The following is a 21,603-nucleotide window of genomic DNA, read 5'->3' as shown; positions in this document are numbered from 1 at the left end:
CTTCTATTCCCCCAATTTTCTCAATAATAATTGTAAGATCTAGAGGCTTAGTTTCATTCTCATTCAGTTATTTTGGGAAAAGATCTTAACAGGTGGTGCAGTGTATCAAGAAGCACCTATGGTCTGGTGATTCCCCTTTCCATAATGTTAATATTGAAAGACAAGAGGCAAACAGATAACCCAGAAATGTAGTCCATCACAATCAGAAGGCTATGTATGTGTATATACACTCACACACGTATGTGTTCATTGCATTGAAAAATATAATTTTAATACACCAAATTATGACAAATTATTATTTATAGCACACTATCATCAATATTCACTTTCATTTCCAAAATTCAACTGGATTTCTAATCTTGCTATCTGAACAATTCTAAATTTCAAACTAGGCCCGGCGTTGGCTCATACCTGTAATCCCAGTACTTGGAGAGGCCAAGGTGGGAGGATTGCTTGAGCCAAGAGTTACCAGCCTGAGCAACATAGTGGAACCCCATTTCTACAAAAGAGAAAAACCAGAAAAATTAGCTGGGTGTGGTAGCATGCACCTGTAGTCCCAGCTACTTGGTTGGCTGAGATAGGAGGATTGCTTGAGCCCAGAAGGTCAAGGCTGCTGTGAGCTGTGATGGTGCCACTGCACTCTAGCCTGGGCAACAGAGCGAGACCCTATCTCTAAATAAAATGTAATTTTGTAATGTGCTTAATTTAAAAAGAATCACCCCTCAGCCACTGTTTGCCCACTAAAATATTGGATGAATTCCTGCCAGTTCGACAAATTATATATTTTTATTTACCTGGGACAGTGTTGCTGAATTATGAGAGAATGAATTAATCAGCATTTCTGCAAAGATGAATTAGCATGTCTCTGAGAGATAGGGAAATACACTATTTCTCTAATGATATCCAGAGTTCCTGAAAGATCTTTTGGTCTCATTAGTGAGGGACATATTGTACACATCCCAGAGATGTCAGTCAGACTCCAGTTACTGCTGTCTCAGTGTGATGGCTTCCAGAAGACATGCAATAAAATGACTCAAGGTCATTGAAAGCAACCTGTCCAGGAATGCAGAAGTAATATAATAGACATCTAAAACAAAAGTGCTCTGAGAATAAGGAACACAATAGGCTCAAATTGGGTAGGACTAGTTAGAGAGTGATTTTATATGTATATATAATATATATAAAAAATATATATTTATATATAATATATATAAAAATATATATTATATATAATATATATAAAATATATATATTATATATTTTATATATATATATATATATATTTTTTTTTGAGATTGGGTCTGGGATCTCACTGTGTTTCCCAGGATGATCTTGAACTCCTGGCTCCTGGGCCAAGTGATCCTCCTGCCTCAGCCTCCCAAACATCTGGGATTACAGGCATGCACTACCACATCAAGTGATTCTTTCAAGAGGTGGGCAAATTTAGGATATTGAAGAGTGGCCCCAAGTGATTTGCCTTACAATTGCTTGGAAAAACTAAAGAAGCATCTTCTGAATTATTGAGTCTGTCAGAGTGGGGGCTGCTCAGAAAGAAGGAATTGGTTTAAAAAGGCAAAACCAAAATTGTTTTTTTTCCCTAAGACTATGCCATTTGCTTGATGCACAAGACCGCCATTTGTAGTAGCTTCTAACAATGCCAACCTCAAAACCAAAAATCAATACATTTCTTCTAACAGAAGTTGGGAAGTTCAGCACAGAAGAGAAGGTAAGGCAGGCAGTAACAAAGGTCAGCTGGACAAAGTTTACTGCTCCAACTTGTTGCCTCTTATGACTCCTCATGGGCCAGCACTATTGATCAGGTCATTGTGCCTGACAAGCTTGCTTAAACAGGCTTTATACATAATCATGGGTTCCCGTGGCCAGCAGCCGTGAAGTTGAAGGAAATAAAAGCAAGTGCCATACTCATCTTTGTGATATTTAGACAACTGCATTGCCGTGGTGTGAGCTGGTTTTACTACCTCCGGAAAATGATAAAATACATCCCATTTTAATTGTAGGTTATCATTGATTAAATATAAAATGTGTATATATGGACTGGCCTAAATAAAGGCTACTTTAAATGGTCATCTTTAATTATTCCAAATATGCAAGTTACAGATATTTGTTCTAGAAATTTCATTCCAGTTCACATAACTTGGAAAGTTCTCTGGTGAATAGTATAAAAGTTCTAGGTAATAGCTACTGACATTAAACTGCCATTGTATAGTGACAAAAGCATTTAGGTCAACAATTAAAGATTGTTTGACTCAGTAGTATTGAGAAGTTTTAAATTTCTTTTTTTTTTTTTTTTTTTTTTTTGAGACTGAGTCTGTCTTCTAGGCTGGAGTGCAGTGGCGCGATCTCTGCTCACTGCAAGCTCCGCCTCCTGGGTTCACGCCACTCTCCTGCCTCAGCCTCCGGAGTAGCTGGGACTACAGACACCTGCCACCATGCCTGGCTAATTTTTTGTATTTTTAGTAGAGACGGGGTTTCACCGTGTTAGCCAGGCTCGTCTCGATCTCCTGACCTCGTGATCCGCCTGCCTTGGCCTCCCAAAGTGCTGGGATTACAGGCATGAGCCACTGTGCCTGGCTGAGAAGTTTTAAATTTCTAATCTATTCTTATTCTTTTCTTAGATTTGGTTTAGTGAATATATAAACTAACTTACAGGTGTAGAAAAACCAGTTTTTCCCAATCTGTCAGGAGTCTTGGTATTTTATATTTTATTGTAATTTTTTCAAAATGAGTTAGGTTAAGGGAGAAAAAAAAACTTTCAGAAACACATCTTATTGCTTTCAAACTTCTAACAGAGGGTTTTTTCTACTCACAATAAAAGCTATAAAAAGCTCTCCTGATGTATTTTTCCCCATGATTTTCCTGTATAAACATGATTGCACAATGCAAAACCAACAAACACTTCTTGCAGTATATGTTGAAAATTGCTGATCTTGTATTCTTATTGCAGCTAAATGAAATGATAAGAAACCCAGGGGAAGGACATTTCTGGCAGGTGGATCATATCAAGCCAGTGTATGGGGGAGGAGGACAGTGTTCCCTGGACAACCTGCAGACTCTCTGCACAGTCTGTCACAAAGAGGTCAGTGAAGCTCTCATATAGCTTTGACTGCATCCTGAGAAGTCAAATGGAAAATTGTGCACACAATTGTGGAAGATTATGTGGATGAATTTATCTCTGGTCTGAGATTCGAGGCGCATATTACTCCTTTCATCATCTAACACTTGCCTTTCCTCTCAAGGCCCGTGTCACAGATGCAAGAGAAGCTGCTTCCCTTTTCATTCATTCTAGGACCAAGACATTTGCACCACTACCAAGAAAGAAATGAACACAATTTACATATTGTCTTGATGAGACCCAGATCCTCAAACTGGAAGTTTGGTGAATTGGGGCAGTGATACATGTTTGCATATAACTAGGGATATCCTGAAATATCTGAAAACATTGATAAGTTATCTCTAGGACCAACTCAGTTCAACATGCAAAGGTTTCATTGCTGGCCAAAGTGTGAAACCAATTAACTCTGCCCCATCTTTGGGTAGTTAGTTACCTATTGCTTAGAATGAGAGAAAAAAACACATACTATTGTTTATCTACCAGGATGAATTTTTTACAGGCAGTCCAGTAAAAGGTAGTGGGATTTACCTGCTGAGATCATCTTAGAAATATTCAATATGCAACTTCGTATTCAACTTTTTTTCACTTACAGCAAGATCTAAGCATTTCTCATGTTCTCTAACCATTCATAACTTATATCATCTAAAATGACTGCATAATATAGCATTCTATTGAGCAGATCTCTACTGTAGTTTACTTAACCATTCCCATACTGATTAATATTTATTTAAATTTTTTTGCTTTTATATATCATGCCACCAAGCACATTTTTTGTAAACAAAACTGTTTTCTACATTTTGAGGTCATTCCTTAAGGTAGATTCTCATGTGTAAAACTCACCGAGTCAAAAGTATTTGGATATTTTTGACAATGTAGGAATTTATCACCAAACTGTTTTCCAAAGAATTTTACTCATTTATGGCCCCAGAAGCCCATTTAACTGCCACTGGGTATGGTCAGTGGGTGCCAATGTGGTGCAGGGAGAATGGCCTGCAATTGTTTTGTTTGCTAAAGACACTGATGTTTTTAAAAGATGCTAATCAGTTATATTTAAACTTTTGAGTACTATTTCAGATCCTTTGCCAATGTTTATAAAGTATGAACTCTTTACTACTCTTTTTTTTTTTTTTTTTTTGAGACAGAGTCTTACTCTGTCACCCAGGCTGGAGTGTGATGGTGTGATCTCAGCATGATCTCGGCTCACTGCAACCTCTGCCTCCCGGGTTCAAACTGATTCTCCTACCTCAGCCTCCTGAGTAGCTAGGATTACAGGTACCCGCCACCACACCCAGCTGATTTTTGTATTTTTAGTAGAGATGGGGTTTCACCATGTTGTCCAGGCTGGTCTCGAACTCCTGACCTCAGGTGATTTACCTGCCTCGGCCTTTCAAAGCGTTGGGATTACAGGTGTGAGCCACCACCCTCCACCGTAAGCTTCTCTTCTGTCCTTACTGTTTCCGCCTGGATCACCTCACATGGACTTCAATTGGGAAAAAAAAGTCATCTGATTTCTCAGCTGTGCAAGTTATTAGCAAATTCAAGACCTATAAGAGAATTAAGAAATAGCCAAAGAAAATGCAGCCCTTTCTGTAATTATTTTTGTAGATTCTCATGAAAAATGTTATTTGTGGGATTAGCGGAAGAATCCAGTTCTAGTCTATGGTCATTTTATTTTCTACACCAGTTCATCTGTTGAGTTGGAAATGGCCTCTGGGATCAGAGAATAGGAAGTGGGTAGATTTTCTTCGCTGGGTAATCCCAAGTTGCCTTAAGAACTCCCACTTGGGGAGGCTGAGGTGGGTGGATCACTTGAGGTCAGGAGTTCGAGACCAGCCTGGCCAACGTGGCAAAACCCCGTCTCCACTAAAAATACAAAAATTAGCTGGGTGTGGTGGCAGGTGCCTATAATTCCAGCTACTCTGGAGGCTGAGGCTGGAGAATTGCTTGAACCTGGGGGGTGGAGGTTGCAGTGAGCCGAGATCGCGCCATTTCACTTCAGCCTGGGTAAAAGAACAAAACTCCATCTAAAAAAAAAAAAAAAAAAAAAAAAAAAAAGAACTCCCACTTGGATGGGAGAATCAGGGCCTTCCTAGTCTCCAAATGAGGAATTCATGCTGTCACTGGGTAGCAAGACATCCCCCAAGTTGTATGTTTTCTCCTGCTATGTTGGTCCTACGAACCTAGGACCTCAGGGACTTACCAGAGCTGCTAAGATACTCTGCCTTGTGGTTTGGTAACCCTTTAATAGCCAACCACTGGAAAATGGGTGTAGTGACACTGGAAAATGGGTGTAGTGACAGTGTAGATTTTCCAAACTAACAATATAAAGAGTTTTTGAGCTTCTGTAGCCAGTGCTTTTTTCCTAACATGTACACATGCATATTTTTTAACTTTTAGAGAACTGCCAGACAAGCTAAGGAAAGAAGCCAGGTGAGAAGACAATCTCTAGCATCAAAGCATGGATCAGACATCACACGATTTTTGGTAAAGAAGTAAAGTAGAAAAATATATGAATGAATGACAAATGGTTTACATGTGGAAGACTTTAATACAGAAGTTTTCCATGTTTGTTTAATATATTGAGAGTAAAAATTTTCAGAACAAAAATCAAGAATTCAAATTCTCTTCTACTAATTACTTTTAGTGTTAAATACATTTTGAAAGTACTTAACAGAAACTAAGATACAATACTAAATATTTCTGTGGCCTTTTTGATTTGATGCAGACTCGCAATTATGTTTCAGCAATGTTTTGTTAAGCTCTTTACCCCTAATATGCCTAATCACTGTATTGTGTATAGATTGTGTTTAAAAAATGTACTCTCAATTACCTAAAAATGCTTCTGGATTAGTATTGTTCTGGACTGTCATAGGTATGAATGGAACATTGCAAAACCTTATGGGAAATTTCAAACGCAAATCATTATTTGGGAATTCTGGGCCAAGCATGACCAGCCTGCTTAGGATTCAGGAGAGACTGTCCACTAAATACCTCCAGAATGAGCTTGGGGTACATATTTTGGGTGTTGCTTTTCTTGCTTTATTTCTTAGCTAGTCATCTTTATCAAAAATATCCTTTCAAAATGAGGTACCTATGGTGTTTGTGGACAATTTGGGCGTTCTGTGTAAAGTAATTGTTAAAATTATTAAATAACTGAAAACATAAAATGTAAAATGCCACTTCAGCTTGATTTTTTAGATCTTTTTTTAAAAAATGAATAAAACTAGGCTTACTGTTGGCTGGGTGTGGTGGCTCACGCGTGTAATCCCAGCACTTTGGGAGGCCAAAGCGGGCGGATCATGAGGTCAGGAGATAGATCGAGACCATCCTGGCTGATACGGCGAAACCCCGTCTCTACTAAAAATACAAAAAATTAGCCGGGCATGGTGTTGCGCGCTTGTAATCTCAGATACTCGGGAGGCTGAGGCAGGAGAATTGCTTGAACCTGGGAGGCAGAGGTTGCAGTGAGCCGAGATCACGCCATTGAACTCCAGACTGGGCGACAGAGCGAGACTCCGTCTCAAACAAACAAACAAACAAACAAACTAAGTGTACTATCAAAATACTCTTTATCTTCTGGTTCTCATTTTCTGTTTTTAAAACCCTGTGTTATTAAAGGTATGTTTCTGGTACTTCTTTTAAAGAGAGTGATGATGATAAAACACTTTATAATAAGACATAATCAGATGGTTATATGCATTTAAATATACAATAATAACATTAAAATGTAATTGACAGAAAATAAGAGTGATGATGAAACAAACCCAGGGCCTAGTCCTGCAATATGTCAGAATCATGAGAGCAAAGAGTCAGAACTATACAAAATACAGGACCAAGGAAGAATTACATTCCCAAAAGGGAGCTGTTTGTAAATACTATTAGGACATATACCTCTTTAGTTTGAGCATTTTCCCACGTTAATTAATAGCTAGTGTTTTACAACATTAAAGGACTTGTTTTTAGAAAGATTTACAATCAAAGATTATACAACCACAGTTGTTCCTCAGTTTCTGTTTCATTGTATGAGCTCAAATCATGTTGGTTATTTTATAAATGAAGTTTGGGCTTTCTTTGGCCTCCTTTCTGCTTAGTTGGTCAGCGCTCTTTGCAGTTTTCTGCCTCATTTCCAAGGTAATCTAGGATTTGTCACGGTTGAGAGCCAAGAAGCAGGCACGCTGCCTTTCCTCCAGCATGGGGTTTTACAAGCGAGGTCTAAGTAGGTCAAATTTGAGGGGAACTTGCTCTTCAGATCACACTAAGGTGATAATTCTAAGGAGAAAGTTCTCAGATGTAAGAACTGTGTGATGGTTTGAGGTAAAACAATCCATGAAGATAGGCTCAGTCTATACCAGGTTTCAGAATTCTGACTAATTAAAAATGCTGTAAGGAGCAGTGAGCATTTGCTGTACAGGACACTGACTGGCCCATCCCCATCCCTTCCTGTCTCAGAGCTTTGTGTCCTGCCTTCCCCTAATTTGGTCTGCATTACTTGTGGGGCACATTGAGATGAAGTGTTCTGAGACTGAAAATAGAGATTGAGCTAATAACCAAGACCAAAAGGGCATCTTGAGGAGACTATTCTTTCCTCCTCACAATCTGAAACAGAAGCTCCCCACTATGTATTGCAAATGGGAGGTTATGACAGAGGGACACAGAAAGTGTCAGAGCAAGCAGCAGATCCTGAGTGCAGAAAGAAGTGCAGATGCCCCCAGGAAGAAGATAGCTGCTGCCACTCAGGAGATGGAGATGGAGTGAAAAACACAGGTGGGTAGAATGAGTGTAAAAGGATAGGCCTGGCTCTGAAAAGACTCAGAGAAGCTGCAAGATACAGTTTAGGCTAAGAAAACGACAACAAAAAAGGGCTCTGGCCAGGTATGATGGCACTTGCCTGTAGTCCTAGCTACTCAGGAGGCTGAGGTAGGAGGGTCACTTAAGCCCAGGGGTTCATGACCAGCCTGGGTAACACAGCAAGGTCCCATCTCAGAAAAAAGGCTCTGGGTCCAGGGAACAGAGCTGGGAAGTGGTAGGTGAGGAAGGAACCTGCTTACGATAGGGAACCATATGAAAATATGCCTGTGGGTAGGGGTAGGGTGGGGAGGACTTCCGGAGCATGGTGGGCTCACACACTCAAACCTTGCACAGTCAGCGTCAGGCTGGCCTGCCTTCCTGTTCCTGTCACTGGGTGACATCGATCCCAGACACATTCTGATGACTAGTAAAGTTGCTTTTAGTAGCCTCAGAGCCAGGAGGAATAATTCATATGGAATTTTTAAAGACGCCCACTCTTGGTGTTAATTACAGCCCAACGTACATTTCTTGGGGAGATTTTCCTGTGACAAGTGAATACCCTCTACATTTTCTTAACTGGATGGGGAAAGGATTTTCTGCCCATACATCTTGCTAATAAATCAAATCTCTTCTTCAGATTCTTGAGTGAAACATTTAAAATGTAGTTTCTTTAGAAATAAAAGTATGAGGCATTTTAAATTATATGACAAAAAAGTCAATGCTCTTGAGCGCTTTATAGTAAATAGGTTGTGTTTACTCATAGGATACAGAATCATGGATATCAAACATCAAAAATAAATTGTAAAAATAGTATCTCATTTTCCGTTGCAATAATATGCAATATGAGTATTAGCCTGTCTCTCATTCCACCATTTGTTCTTTTGAACTGGAAAATTGTGGGCTCCTAGTCACTGCACTAATCTCTCTGAATATCCAACTACCAGAAAAAGTTTTATCCCATCTCAAGTTTGTCAGTTGCTTTATATCGTTAAGGGTGTTTTTGCCACCCTGGTTGTGTTCGTAATTACCATTGAGAAATGTCACTGTTATTAAAATACATTCTGTGTTCCAACTACCTGCCTCTCTGCCTTAGCAGTTTCTCTCCTCCCTCCCTCAAATCATTGACTAGGGTCTTTCCAGCAGTAGCTTCTAGCTATTTTCTGGAAACTGGCCTCTGGTACACCTTAAAAATATTGTTAATTATTCCACATTTGCTAAAGTGTTTATATTTCATGGTCTCTCTGCTCTCACACATCTGCCTTCCCTGCAACTAGATGTCATCATTATATTGGAGAGCCGCCAAACACCTAAACTATATGAAGCTAAAGTCTGTTTAAGAAAGCCCATCCAGGCCAGGCGCAGTGGCTCATGCCTGTAATCCCAGAACTTTGGGGGGCCAAGGTGGGTGGATCATGAGGTCAGGAGATCGAGACCATCCTGGCTAACATGGTGAAACCCCGTCTCTACTAAAAATACTAAAAATATTAGCTGGGCGTGGTGGCAGGTGCCTGTAGTCCCAGCTACTCAGGAGGCTGAGGCAGGAGAATGGCATGAACCCGGGAGGTGGAGCTTGCAGTGAGCCGCGATTGCACCACTGCACTCCAGCCGGGGCGACAGAGCAAGACTCTGCCTCAAAAAAAAAAAAGAAAGAACCCATCCCAACACTTTGGGAGGCCGAGGCGGGTAGATTACCTGAGGTCAGGGGTTCAAGACCAGCCTGGTCAACCTGGTGAAACCCTGTCTCTACTAAAAATACAAAAAATTAGCTGGGCATGGTGGCGGATGCCTGTAATCCCAGCTACTCGGGAGGCTGAGCCAGGAGAATCACTTGAACCTGGGAGGCAGAGGTTGTGGTGAGCCGAGATTGCACCATTGCACTCCAGCCTGGGCAACAAGAGTGAAACTCCATCTCAAAAAAAAACAAAACAAAAAGCCCAACATCATTTCAACTTAGCCTCCAAAATGAGTTAAAGAAAGCACTCTCGTGCTACCTGAATCTAGCAAGTGCTTGGCATGCATCATTTACACACAGATGCCACAGACACAGCCCAATCTTCTTCTTGTAACCCAGATTGCTGTGCTTCAGCTTAGAGCCTTTGCGATCCTGCAGAAATGTTTTACCTGCCTTCTACATAATACTTTCTTACAGAACTGTGACTTAATTTATGTCTTGGCTTTCATCAAATGGATATTTTTTAAAGCCATATATGAAATATTGCTATGCTGTTTTTGTTCTTACTGTTTTGAAAACTGCTCTTAGGAGGTTTAGGAAGGATAATTTCTAATGCCTCTCTCCCCACATCAAACTGGGAACCAGTTGAGAAATGAGACGCAGAAATCAGACAGATGGAATTGACAATGTCAGTTTTGAGGTTAATAAAAGAGAATTCGAAATCATGCATGGATCTGCAGCACCAGTCAAGCTCTCTAATACTTAGGGCCTCTGTGTTCAACTGGGGCCCTGGGGTAGCCCCCCTGCAGGAAAGTAAGAGTTAATCTATCCTGGAGGGCAAGCAAACTTACCCCAAAACCCAGGCCTGCAGTCACTTGACTTCATCTTGGGGACAATGAGAGAAGGATCCCCAGGCCAAACTTGAGGGCTTCTGTCCTCAGCACATAAAAGCAGTCTGTTCTGTAGGCAGGCTGATCAGAGAGAAAGGGGGCAGGCGTTTTCATCCTCCATGACTTCTCCTAAATTTGCCAGTGGGATAAGTCACTCTGCTTCCTTTAGGGAGGAGGGAGTGAGGGTAGAGAGAAGCCAAAAATTTCTTCTTTTAGCAAAACTTGAGGTTTGAGGAAGAGGTATTTCATGTTGCATCACTGTATGCCATCTTGTGCATATAGCACGATGACAAAATCAGTCCCTATTGAAATACCATTGCTCAAATACTACCCTAACCCTGGACCCTGGACGTGTGTCCACTAGTTCTTGAACTCCCCATGGGCCTTAGAAACCATCTGCCACCCTGACATCAATACCTGCCCTTTCTCCAGCCTAATGTGCATCTCTGTGGCCCATTTGGTTCCTTGTGCCTGCTGCAGCTTGTAAGTAAAAATGACTCCCTTCCTTAGTGTACCATATGCCAGTGTGGTTTCATATTAGCAGTTAAGTAGAGGTCAGGCACCTGATTTTGTTCAAATAAATCCTGCCAAGGGTGTTTTTGCTTTTTTTTTTTTTTAAAAAAAAAGGTATTTGTGAATTATGACCACTAATCACAATTAACTATAAAACATGTTGTGTTTCCAGACCAGTACAATCCAACAGAAATATAATACAAGCCATATATGTAATTTTTGTGGTAAAATTTATCATTTTAATTGTTTTTAAATGTACTTAAATTGGTATTAAGTACATTCACATTATGGTGTAACCATCCTCACCATGCATCTCTAGCACTTTTTTATCGTCCCATACTGAAACTCTGCACTCATTAAACTAACTCTTTCCCCAGTTATTGGTAACCACCTAATATAGTTTGGCTATTTGCCCCCACCCAAATCTCATGTTGAATTGTAATCCTCAATCTGGAGGTGGGGCCTGGTGGGAGGTGTTTGGATCATGGGGGCGGATCCCTCATCAGTTGGTGCTGTCTTCATGATAGTGAGTTCTTACCAGATCTGGTTGTTCAAATGTGTGTGGCACCTCCCTCGCCACTCTCTCTTTCTCGCTCCTGCTTTCACCATGTGACGTACGTGATCCCCCATCACCTTCTGCCATGATTGTAAGCTTCCTGAGGCCTCCCTAGAAGCTGAGCAGATGCCAGCACCATGCTTCCTGTAAAGACTGCAGAACCATGAGCCAAATAAACCTCTTTTTTTTTTTTTTTTTTTGAGACGGAGTCTCACTCTTGTCACTCAGGCTGGAGTGCAGTGGTGCAATCTCAGCTCACTGCAACCTCCGCCTCCCGGGTTCAAGTGATTCTCCTGCCTCAGCCTCCTGAGTAGCTGGGATTACAGGTGCCCACCACCATGCCTGGCTAATTTTTGTACTTTTAGTAGAGACGGGGTTTAGCCATGTTGGCCAGGCTGGTCTTGAACTTCTGACCTCAGGTGATCCACCCGCCTCAGCCTCCCAAAGTGCTGGGATTACAGGTGTGAGCCACCACACCCAGCCATAAACTTCTTTTCTTTATAAATTACCCAGCCTCAGGTATTTCTTTATAGCAATGCAACAATAGTGTAAAACACCACCATTCTACTTTCTGTCAGTACGTATTTGACTAATAATCTAGGCACTTCATATAAGTGCAATCATACAATATTTGTCCTTTTGTGTATGGCCTATTTCACTTATCATTATGTCCTCAGGGTTTATCCATGTTGAAGCATGTGTCAGAATCTCCTTCCTATTTTAGGCCAAATAATATTTCATTGTTATCTACTATTTTTTTTATTCATTCATCCATCCATGGACATTGGGGTTGTGTCCACCTTTCAGTTGTTGTGAATAATGCTGCTATGAATATGAGTATGCATATGTCTGTTTGAAACTCCGTTTTCAATTCTTTGGGGTATGTACTCAAAAGTGGAATTGCTGGAACAAATAATTCTAGTTTAATATTTTGAGGAAATGCTACATTGTTTTCTACAGCTGCAACATTTTACATTCCCACCAGCAATGCACAAGGGTTCCAATTTCTCCACATCCTCACCATCACTTTTCATTTTGTTTTGTTTTATAGTAGCCATCCTAATGGGTTTGAAATAGTATCTCATTGTGGTCTTGATTTGCTTTTCCCTAATGATTAGTGATATTGAGCATCTTTTCATATGCTTATTGGCCATTTGTATATTACTGTTGGAGCAATATCTATTCAAGTCCTATGCCCATTTTTGAATTGAATTATTTGCTTTTATTGTTGAGCTTTAGGAGTTATTTGTATCTTATGGACATTAATTACTTACCAGATATGTGATTTGCAAATCTTCTCTCTTATTCTGTGAATCGTCGTTTTACTCAGTTGAATGAACTTTACACAAAAGTTTTAAATTTTTTATGAAGCCCAATTTGTCTGTTATTTCTTTTGTTGCCTGTGCCTTTGATGTCAGATCTAGGAAGTCATTGCCAAGTCCAATGCCTTGAAGCCTTTCCCCTGTGTTTTCTTCTAAGAGTTTTATAGTTTTAGTTCCTACATTTAAGTCTTTGATCTATTTCATGTTAATTTTTGTATTTAGTATTAGCTAAGGTCCAACTTCATTCTTTTACATGTAGATGTGCAGTTTCCCCAGCACCATGTGTTGAAAAGACTGTCCTTTCCCCATTTAATGATCTTGGCACCCTTGTTGGAAATCATTTGACCATATAAGTATGGATCTGTTTCTGGGCTCTGTACTTTATTCCATTGGTCTATATGTCTGCCTTTATGCCAGTACCACACTGTTTTGATTACTGTAACTCTGTAGTAAATTTTGAGATCAGGAAATGTGAGACCTCTGATTTCTTTACAAGATTATTTTGGCTATTTGGGGTCCCTTGAGATTCCATATAAATTTTAGGATGGACTTTTCTGTTTCTACAGAAATATCAGTAAGATTTTGATAGGTGTGTTAGGCCATTCTTGTGTCACTATAAAGAAATACCCGGCCTGGGTGTGGTGACTCACGCCTGTAATCCCAGTACTCTGGGAGGCCGAGGCAGGTAGATCACCTGAGGTCAGGAGTTCAAGACCAGCCCGACCAACTTAGAGAAACCCTGTCTCTACTAAAAATACAAAATTAGCCGGGCATGGTGGCACGTGCCTGTAATCCCAGCTACTCGGGAGGCTGAGGCAGAAGAATTGCTTGAACCCAGGAGGCAGAGGTTGCGGTGAGCAAAGAACGTGCCATTGTACTCCAGCCTGGGCAACAAGAGCGAAACTCCATCTCAAAAAAAAAAAAAAAAAAAAAAAGAAAAAGAAATACCCAAGGCTGGGTAATTTATAAAGAAAATATGTTTAATTGGATCACAGTTCTGCAGACTGTACCAGCATGGCTCCAGCATCCCCTTCTGGTGAGGGCTTCAGGAACCTTACACTCATGGCAGAAGGCAAAGGAGGAGCCAGTGTTTCATATGGTGAGAGCAGGGGGAGGTACCACATACTTTTAAACCACCAGATCTCACAAGAACTCATTATCACAAGGACAGCACCAAGCCATGAGAGATCTGCCCTCATGACCCAAATACTTCCCTCCATGCCACACCTCCAACATTGGGATTACATTTCAACATGAGATTGGGAGGGGATAAATATCCAAACCATATCAATAAATATTGCATTGAATCTGTAGATCACCATGAGTAGTACTGACACATTAACTATATTAACTATTCCAATCCATGAACATGGAATGTGTTTTCATTTATTTATTTATATCATCTAAAATTTCTTTCAGCAATGTTTGTAGATTTTAGTTTATAGGTCTTTCCCTTTCATGGTTAATTCCTACATATTTTATTCTTTTTGATGCTAGTATAAATAGAATTGTTTTTTAAATTTCCTTTTCAATTGGTTCATTTTTAGTGTATAGAAATGAAACTTATTTTTGCATGTTTTATATCCTGCATCTTTGCTAAATTCATTTATTAGTTTTTACAGAGATTTTAAAATGTGGAATCTCTAGGGGTTTCTATATTAAGATCATGTTGTCTGCAAACAGATAATTTTACTTCATCCTTTCCAATTTCAGTGCCTTTTCTTTTTTTTCTTGCCTAATTGCTCTGGCTAGAACTTCCATTAGTGTTGAATGGAAATGGTGAAAGCAGGCATGTCTTGTTCCTGATCTTAGAAGAAAGGCTTTTAGTCTGTAATCATTAAGTATGATTTTTTTAATATATTGCCTTTATTATGTTGAGGTAGTTTCCATTCCTAGTTTGTTGATTGTTCTTAATGTAAAAGAGTGTTGAATTTTTTGTCAGATTCTTTTTCTGCAGCAAATGAGATGATCATGTGGTTTCTGTCCTTTATTCTTTTAATGTGGTGTATTTACAATGATCCATTTTTATATGTTGAATCATGCTTGTATTCCAGGAATAAATCCAACTTTGTCATAGTGCATAATCCTTTAATATGCTGCTGAATTCAGTGTGCTGGTATTTTGTTGAGCATTTTTGCATCCATGTTCATAAGGGATACTGGTTTGTATTTTTCTTCTCTTGTGGTGTCCTTGTCTGGCTTTAGTATCAGGGCAATGCTGGCTTCATAGAATGAGTTAAAAATTGTTTCCTTGACCAACCTGGCCAACGTGGTGAAACCTCGTCTCTTAAAAATAAAAAAATTAGCCGGGTGTGGTAGTGCGCACTTATAATCCCAACTCCTCAGGAGGCGAGGCAGGAGAATCGCTTGAACCTGGGAGGCAGAGATTGCAGCGAGCTGAGATTGCACCACTGCACTCCAGCCTGGACAACAGAGCGAGACTCTGTCTCAAAAAAATAAAAAAGTAAAAGAAAAAAAAAAGTTTCCTCCTCTTCAGTTTCTTAGAAGAATTTGAGAAGGATTTATACTAGTTTAACTTCAGTAGCATATAGAAACTCTACTTCTAGGCCAGGTGCGGTGGCTCACATCTGTAATCCCAGCACTTTGGGAGGCCAAGGCAGGCGGATCACCTGAAATCAGGAGTTCAAGACCAGCCTGGCCAACATGGCGAAACCCCATCTCTACTAAAAATACAAAAATGAGCTAGATGTCATCGTGCACACCTGTAATCCCAGCTACTCGGGAGGCTGAGGCATGAGAATCGCTTGAACCTGAGAGGCAGAGGTCACAGTGAGCCAAGATGTGCCACTGCACTCCAGCCTGGGTGACAGAGTGAGGCTCTGTCTCAAAAATAAATAAATAAATAAATAAATAAATAAATAAATAAATAAATAAACTCTACTTCTATACAGCTTCATCTCAACCCCTTTAAGTTATTAATGCTACAAGATTCTATTTTTATGTAGTGTGTGTGCAAAAACATAGACTAATAATTTTTTTTTTAATGCATTAGTCTCTTAAGTCATGTGAAAACAAAAACTGGAGTTACAAACCAAAATTACAATAATACTAACTTTTATAATTTCCCAAGTATTTATCTTTGCTGGAGATATTTCTTCATATGGTTTTGATCTACTGTCTCATATCCTTTCATTTCAACCTATAGGACTCCCTTTAGCATTTCTTGCAGCTAGTCTAGTGGTAATAAGCTCTCTCAGTTTTTATTTATTTTAAAGTATTTTAATCACTCCCTCATTTTTGATGGACAGTTTTGCCAGATATAGGATTCTTGGTTAGCCATTTTATTTCTTGCAGCACTTTGAATATATCAGCCCACTGCCTTCTGGCCTTCAAGACTTCTGATGATAAATATGCTGATAATTTTTTTGAGCACCCTTTGATGTAATGAATGACTTCTGTTCTGCTGATTTTAAGATTCTCTCTGTGTTTGGTGTTTGACAGTTTATTAGAATGTGTCTCAATGTGGGTTTCTTTGCGTTTATATTCATCCAAGAATATAAACACTAAATTGCATTAAATTTGGGATTTTTTTGCCATTATTTTTTCAAATAATGTCTCTGCTACTTGTCTCTCTCTTCTCCTTCTGTAACTCCCATACTGCATATGTTTGTCTGCTTTATGGTGTCTTACAGATCCCACAGGCTCTGTTCACTTTTCTTTAATATTTTTCCTTTCTTGTTCCTCAGGTGATAATTTCAATTGTACTTTCTTCACATTCACTGATTTTCTCTTCTGCCTGCTCAAATATGCTTTTGAATCCCTTTAATGAATTTTTCATTTCAGTTATTGTACTTCTCAGCTCCAAAATAAAATTTTTGTTTTTTTGAGAGAGTCTCACGCTATGCCCAGGCTGGAATGCAGTGGCTCAATCTCAGCTCACTGCAACCTCCACCTCCCAGGTTCAAGCGATTCTTGGGCCTCAGCCTCCCAGGTAGCTGGGACTACAGGGCCGCACCACCACACCCAGATAATTTTTATATTTTTAGTAGAGACAGGGTTTCACCATGTTGGCCAGGTTGGTCTCAAACTCCTAACCTCAAGTCATCTGCCCACTTTAGCCTCCCAAAGTGCTGGGATTACAGGCATGAGCCACCATGCCTGACTCAAAATTTGTTTTGTTCCTTTTTATGTTTTCTATTTCTTTATTGATAATTCCATATTGTTCATACATCATTTTCTTGACTTTGTCCACCTCTTCCTTTAGCTCTTTGAACATCTTTAAAACAGTTGTCCTAAAGTCTTTGTCTAGGAAAAAGTTTTCTACTATTTGGTCTTTCTCAGAGACTATGTCTGGTGATTTAATTTTTTCCTTTGAATTAGCTATACTTTCCTGTTTGTGTGCCTTGTAATTTTTTGTTGAAAACTGGACATTTGAATTTTATATTTTGGCGGTTCTGGAAATCAGATTCTCCTCTTCCCCAAGTTTGTGGTTTACTGGGTTTGTGGTTGTTATTGCTGTTGTTTTTTGTTTCTTTGTTTTGTTTTTTTTGTTTTTGTTTTTTGTTTTTGAGACAGAGTCTCGCTCTGTTGACCAGGCTGGAGTGCAGTGGCGCGATCTCAGCTCACTGCAACCTCCACCTCCTGGGTTCAAGTGATTCTTCTGCCTCAGCCTCTCGAGTAGCTGGGACTACAGGTGTGCACCACCACGCCTGGCTAATTTTTTTGTATTTTTAGTAGAGACAGGGTTTCACCATATTGGCCAGGCTGGTCTCTAACTCCTGACTTCATGACCCGCCCACCTTGGCCTCCCAAAGTGTTGGGATTACAGGTGTGAGCCACTGCACCCAGCCTGTTGTTGCTGTTTTTACTGTAGTCGGGTGACTTTGTGCCAGGTATTCACCCAAGGTGTAAATTTAAGCTCTTCTTGGGTATTTTCTGAGCCTAAATCTTTCCCTGGACATATGTAGTGACTTTCTGAATTCCCTATATATGCAGCTGCTTTTTGATGTTCCATTATTCAAATGTGGCTCCCAAAAGGGAATAGAGGGAATAACGAAGGGGGCGGGAGGTAACAGCCTCTGGGTCTTTAAATATTCTGAAACCTACTTCAGATGGTGAGGTTGCAACAGTGGAGTCTGCCTCTGTGTCTGCACCTCCATGATCAGAAGCAGCATTCAGAACATAGATCCCTGATATCTGGAAGACAAGGTCCTTATTCCCTTCTCTAAATTCCACAAGCTGTGTGCAAGCTGCACCAAGTACACGTGCATGACTGACTGCCATGGAGCTGGGAAAAGGGGATGGTTAGCCACTACTGTGCAAAGAGCTGAAATTGACCAAAATTAATTGCAATTTACTGTCCAAGCCTTCTTTTGGCAGCTGCAAGCCTTTGAATAGACTCCAGAGTTCCAGAATAGTTAAATCAAACAGATTCTGCCAGTGTAATTATCTAGATAGGGAGACAGAGTCCTATATTTCCCACGCTACCATCTTGCCTGATGTCATCCACATATGTAGTTTTAAATTTTTTAGTAGCTGCTTTAAAAAGTGAAAAGGAACAGATAAATATTTTAACAATATATTTTACTTAAACCAGTGTATCCAAATATGATTATTTTAACATGTAACAATATAAATATTGGTGATTTTTATACTAAATATTTCAAAATACATATTGTATACCTAGAGAACATCTCAATCAAAGATTCTAAATTTTCAATGGCTAAAGTGAAATGTAGCACTACCAAAACAATAACGTTGTGCTTAGCAGAAAAATATTTTATTCTGCTTTAGTTTCTAAATTAATTAAAAGTTAACAAAACTAAAAATTCAGTTCCTCAGTCTGGCAGCGTGGCTGTAAACACCCACTTCCAAAACAAGGGATGTGTGAGGTAAGGTTTGATTTGGTTCTCTTTTCTTTTTTCTTTTTTTTTTTTGTTGTTGTGTATGTGTGTGGGGTGGGGGACAGAGTCTTTCTGTGTCCCGCAGGCTGGAGTGCAGTGGCGTGATCTTGGTTCACTGCAACCTCTGCCTCCTAGGTTCAAGCAATTCTCCTGCTTCAGCCTCCCTAGTAGCCGGGATTACAGGCACCTGCCACCATGCCCAGCTAATTTTTTTGTACATTTAGTAGAGACGAGGTTCCACCATGTTGGCCAGGCTGGTCTTGAACTCCTGACCTCAGGTGATCCGCCCGCCTTGGCCTCCCAAAGTGCTGGGATTACAGGCATGAGCCACTGTGCCCGGCCGGGTTTACTGAAGGGCATTCTGTTCCTTCCTTTTTCAAAATGCATACTGGATTAGGTGAGATGGTTCCCATGCAAGGCAGGCTTCAATCTGTAGAAGGCTGGGAAGTCGCTGTTAAAACAGAAGCCTCCACAGGGAATCCCTCCAACCCTCCTAAGACTAACCCTCAACCTGTGGGTGAGTGGTTATATCTTCTAGGCCATAAGCTTCCAGCAGGGATGGAAGCGTGCACAGCCATTTCGTGCTCATCTTCTGTTCTGGAAGCAGCAATGCTTTCATTCTCAATCCAGCATAGAGCCTGCCACTTCTGATAAGAGCAGTGCTGGCAGCAGCTTCAGCTTCAGCTTCATTTTACAACCCTGAGAAGTTCTGCCCTGTTTGTGGGGATTCGTGCTGTGAACATCCATGCAGTAGAATTCCTGCTGCTTGCAGGAAGTTTTTAATAGAGCTGATTGAGCAAGACAAAGAGGACTTCTGAATTTTTTAAGGTTTTTAATTTTTCAAATTTAGTACAAGATGGTAAGCCTCAGGAAATGCAAATTAAAACCATAATAAGAGGCCGGGCACAGTGGCTCATACCTGTAATCCCAGCACTTTGGGAGGCTGACACAGGCAGATTGCCTGAGTTCAGGAGTTTGAGACCAGCCTGGCCACCATGGTGAAACCCCATCTCTACTAAAAATACAAAAAATTAGCCAGGTGGTGTTGCACGCGTCTGCAGTCCCAGCTACTGGGGAGGCTGAGGCAGGAGAATCGCTTGAACTAGGGAGGCAGGGGTTGCGTGAGCCGAGATCTCGCCACTGCACTCCAGGTGGGCAACAGAGTGAGGTTCCGTCTCCAAAACAAAACAAAACCATAAAATGATACTATTTTACAATCATCAAATTTTTGGTAAAAGAAAAAAAATATTGTCTTTGTCAACAACACCCAAGAGCCTGTAAGGATACAGACTAAAACAAATCTTCATCCAGAACTAGTGGGACTGTAAATTAGTTCAGCCACTTTGGAAAACAACTGGACATTATCAAATGAAGTCAAAGGTGCAGATCCTTCACTGAATGTACACACTAGAGGAACTGCATATGATGGAGGCGCCACTCCCCGGGTTGCTCAGAGACCACTGTTTGTAACAGCAAAAAGTCTGTTACAAACCCAAGTGTTCATAACAGAAGAATGGATAAATTGGATATATTCACATAATAAAATACTATATAGCTATAAAAATTAATAAAGTTATGTGTATCAACATGGTGATGTCACATATACAAAGTACAACAGAAATCAGGACGAATACATACACTGTGATTTCACTTACAAGAAGGTCAAAAAGAAGCTAAACTGGATAGCAGGTCAGGCGCAGTAGCTCATGCCTGTAATCCCAACACTTTGGGAGGCCAAGGTGGGCAGACAGCTTGAGGCCAGGAGTTCGAGACCAGCCTGGCCAACAAGGCGAAATACTATCTCTACAAAAAATTTAAAAATTAGCTGGGCATGGTGGTGTGCACCTGTAGTCCCAGCCGTTTGGAGGCTGAGTGAGGTAGGAGGACGACTCGAGCCTGGCAGATCAAGGCTGCAGTGAGCCGTGATTTAGCCACTGCACTCCAGCCTGGGCAACAGAGTGAAATCTCTGTCTCAAAAAAAAAAAACAAACAAAAAAACCTCAACTTGATAGCGTATTGTTTGGGAATACATTCCTATGTGGTGAAACTATAAAGAGAAGCAAGGCAGCCTACTTGTGGTGACTCACACCTGTAATCCCAACACTTCGGGAGGCAGAGGTGGGAGGATTGCATGAGGCCAGGAGTTCAAGACCAACCTGGGCAACATAGCAAGACTCCTTGTCTACAAAAAAATTTTAAACATTAGCTGGGTGTGGCGGTGCACACCTGTAGTCCCACCTACTCAGGAAGCTGAGGTGGGAGGACCTCTTGAGGCCAAGACTTAGAGGTTACGGTGAGCTGTGATCACTTCAATGCACTCCAGCCTGGGCAACAGAGTGAGACCCTGTCTCTTAAAAAAAAAAAAAAAAAAAAAAAGCCTGGGTGCGGTGGTTCGTTCACGCCTGTAATCCCAGCACTTTGGGAGGCCGAGGTGGGCGGATTACAAGGTCAGGAGATCGAGACCATCCTGGCTAACACAGTGAAACCCCATCCCTACTAAAAATATTAAAAAAAAAAAAATTAGCCAGGTGTGGTGGCGGGCACCTGTAGTCCCAGCTACTCAGGAGGCTGAGGCAGGAGAATGGCGTGAACCTGGGAGGCGGAGCTTGCAATGAGCCGAGATCACGCCACTGCACACCAGCCTGGGCGACAGAGCGAGACTCCATCTCAAAGAAAAAAAAAGAGAGAGAGAAAGAGAGAAGTGAGTCACAGGTTAAGAGAAAACCCAGAGAGTGGTTACCTGTTTTCTTTAAGGTACAGTCATGCTCTGAAGTTTGGTTTAAGTCACAGTGATCACTGCCATTCTGTATACCTTCCAACATACACATATTTGGAAATCTGAACTATTTCATAACAGAAATGCCAC

The 21,603-nt window shown here is 40.6% G+C and overlaps 2 protein-coding genes across 18 annotated transcripts in view; one reads left to right on the top strand and one right to left on the bottom strand.

Moving 5' to 3' along the window:
- ZRANB3 (zinc finger RANBP2-type containing 3) overlaps window positions 1–6,312 on the top strand; it is a 328,904-nt gene extending 322,592 nt beyond the window's left edge. For all 16 annotated transcript variants that reach the window (XM_054477865.2, XM_054477866.2, XM_063647415.1 and 13 more), the window contains 2 exons: window positions 2,966–3,097; window positions 5,531–6,312. In XM_054477865.2, the coding sequence (XP_054333840.1) occupies window positions 2,966–3,097; window positions 5,531–5,629 (231 nt within the window). In that variant the 3' untranslated portion in view covers window positions 5,630–6,312. The remainder of the gene's footprint in view (window positions 1–2,965; window positions 3,098–5,530) is intronic.
- RAB3GAP1 (RAB3 GTPase activating protein catalytic subunit 1) overlaps window positions 1–21,603 on the bottom strand; it is a 171,336-nt gene that overhangs the window by 20,970 nt on the left and 128,763 nt on the right. The window contains exon 27 of one of the 2 annotated variants that reach the window (XR_010122792.1): window positions 9,592–10,646. The exons of the other annotated variant lie outside the window; for it this stretch is intronic. The gene's annotated coding sequence lies outside the window, so the exon portion shown is untranslated. Of the gene's footprint in view, window positions 1–9,591; window positions 10,647–21,603 lie in introns of those variants that run through there. 2 annotated transcript variants of the gene reach the window in all.

This window comes from Pongo pygmaeus, chromosome 11, assembly GCF_028885625.2.
Source record: "Pongo pygmaeus isolate AG05252 chromosome 11, NHGRI_mPonPyg2-v2.0_pri, whole genome shotgun sequence".
Lineage (NCBI taxonomy): Eukaryota > Metazoa > Chordata > Mammalia > Primates > Hominidae > Pongo > Pongo pygmaeus.
This window is presented reverse-complemented; position numbering and strand designations above follow the sequence as displayed.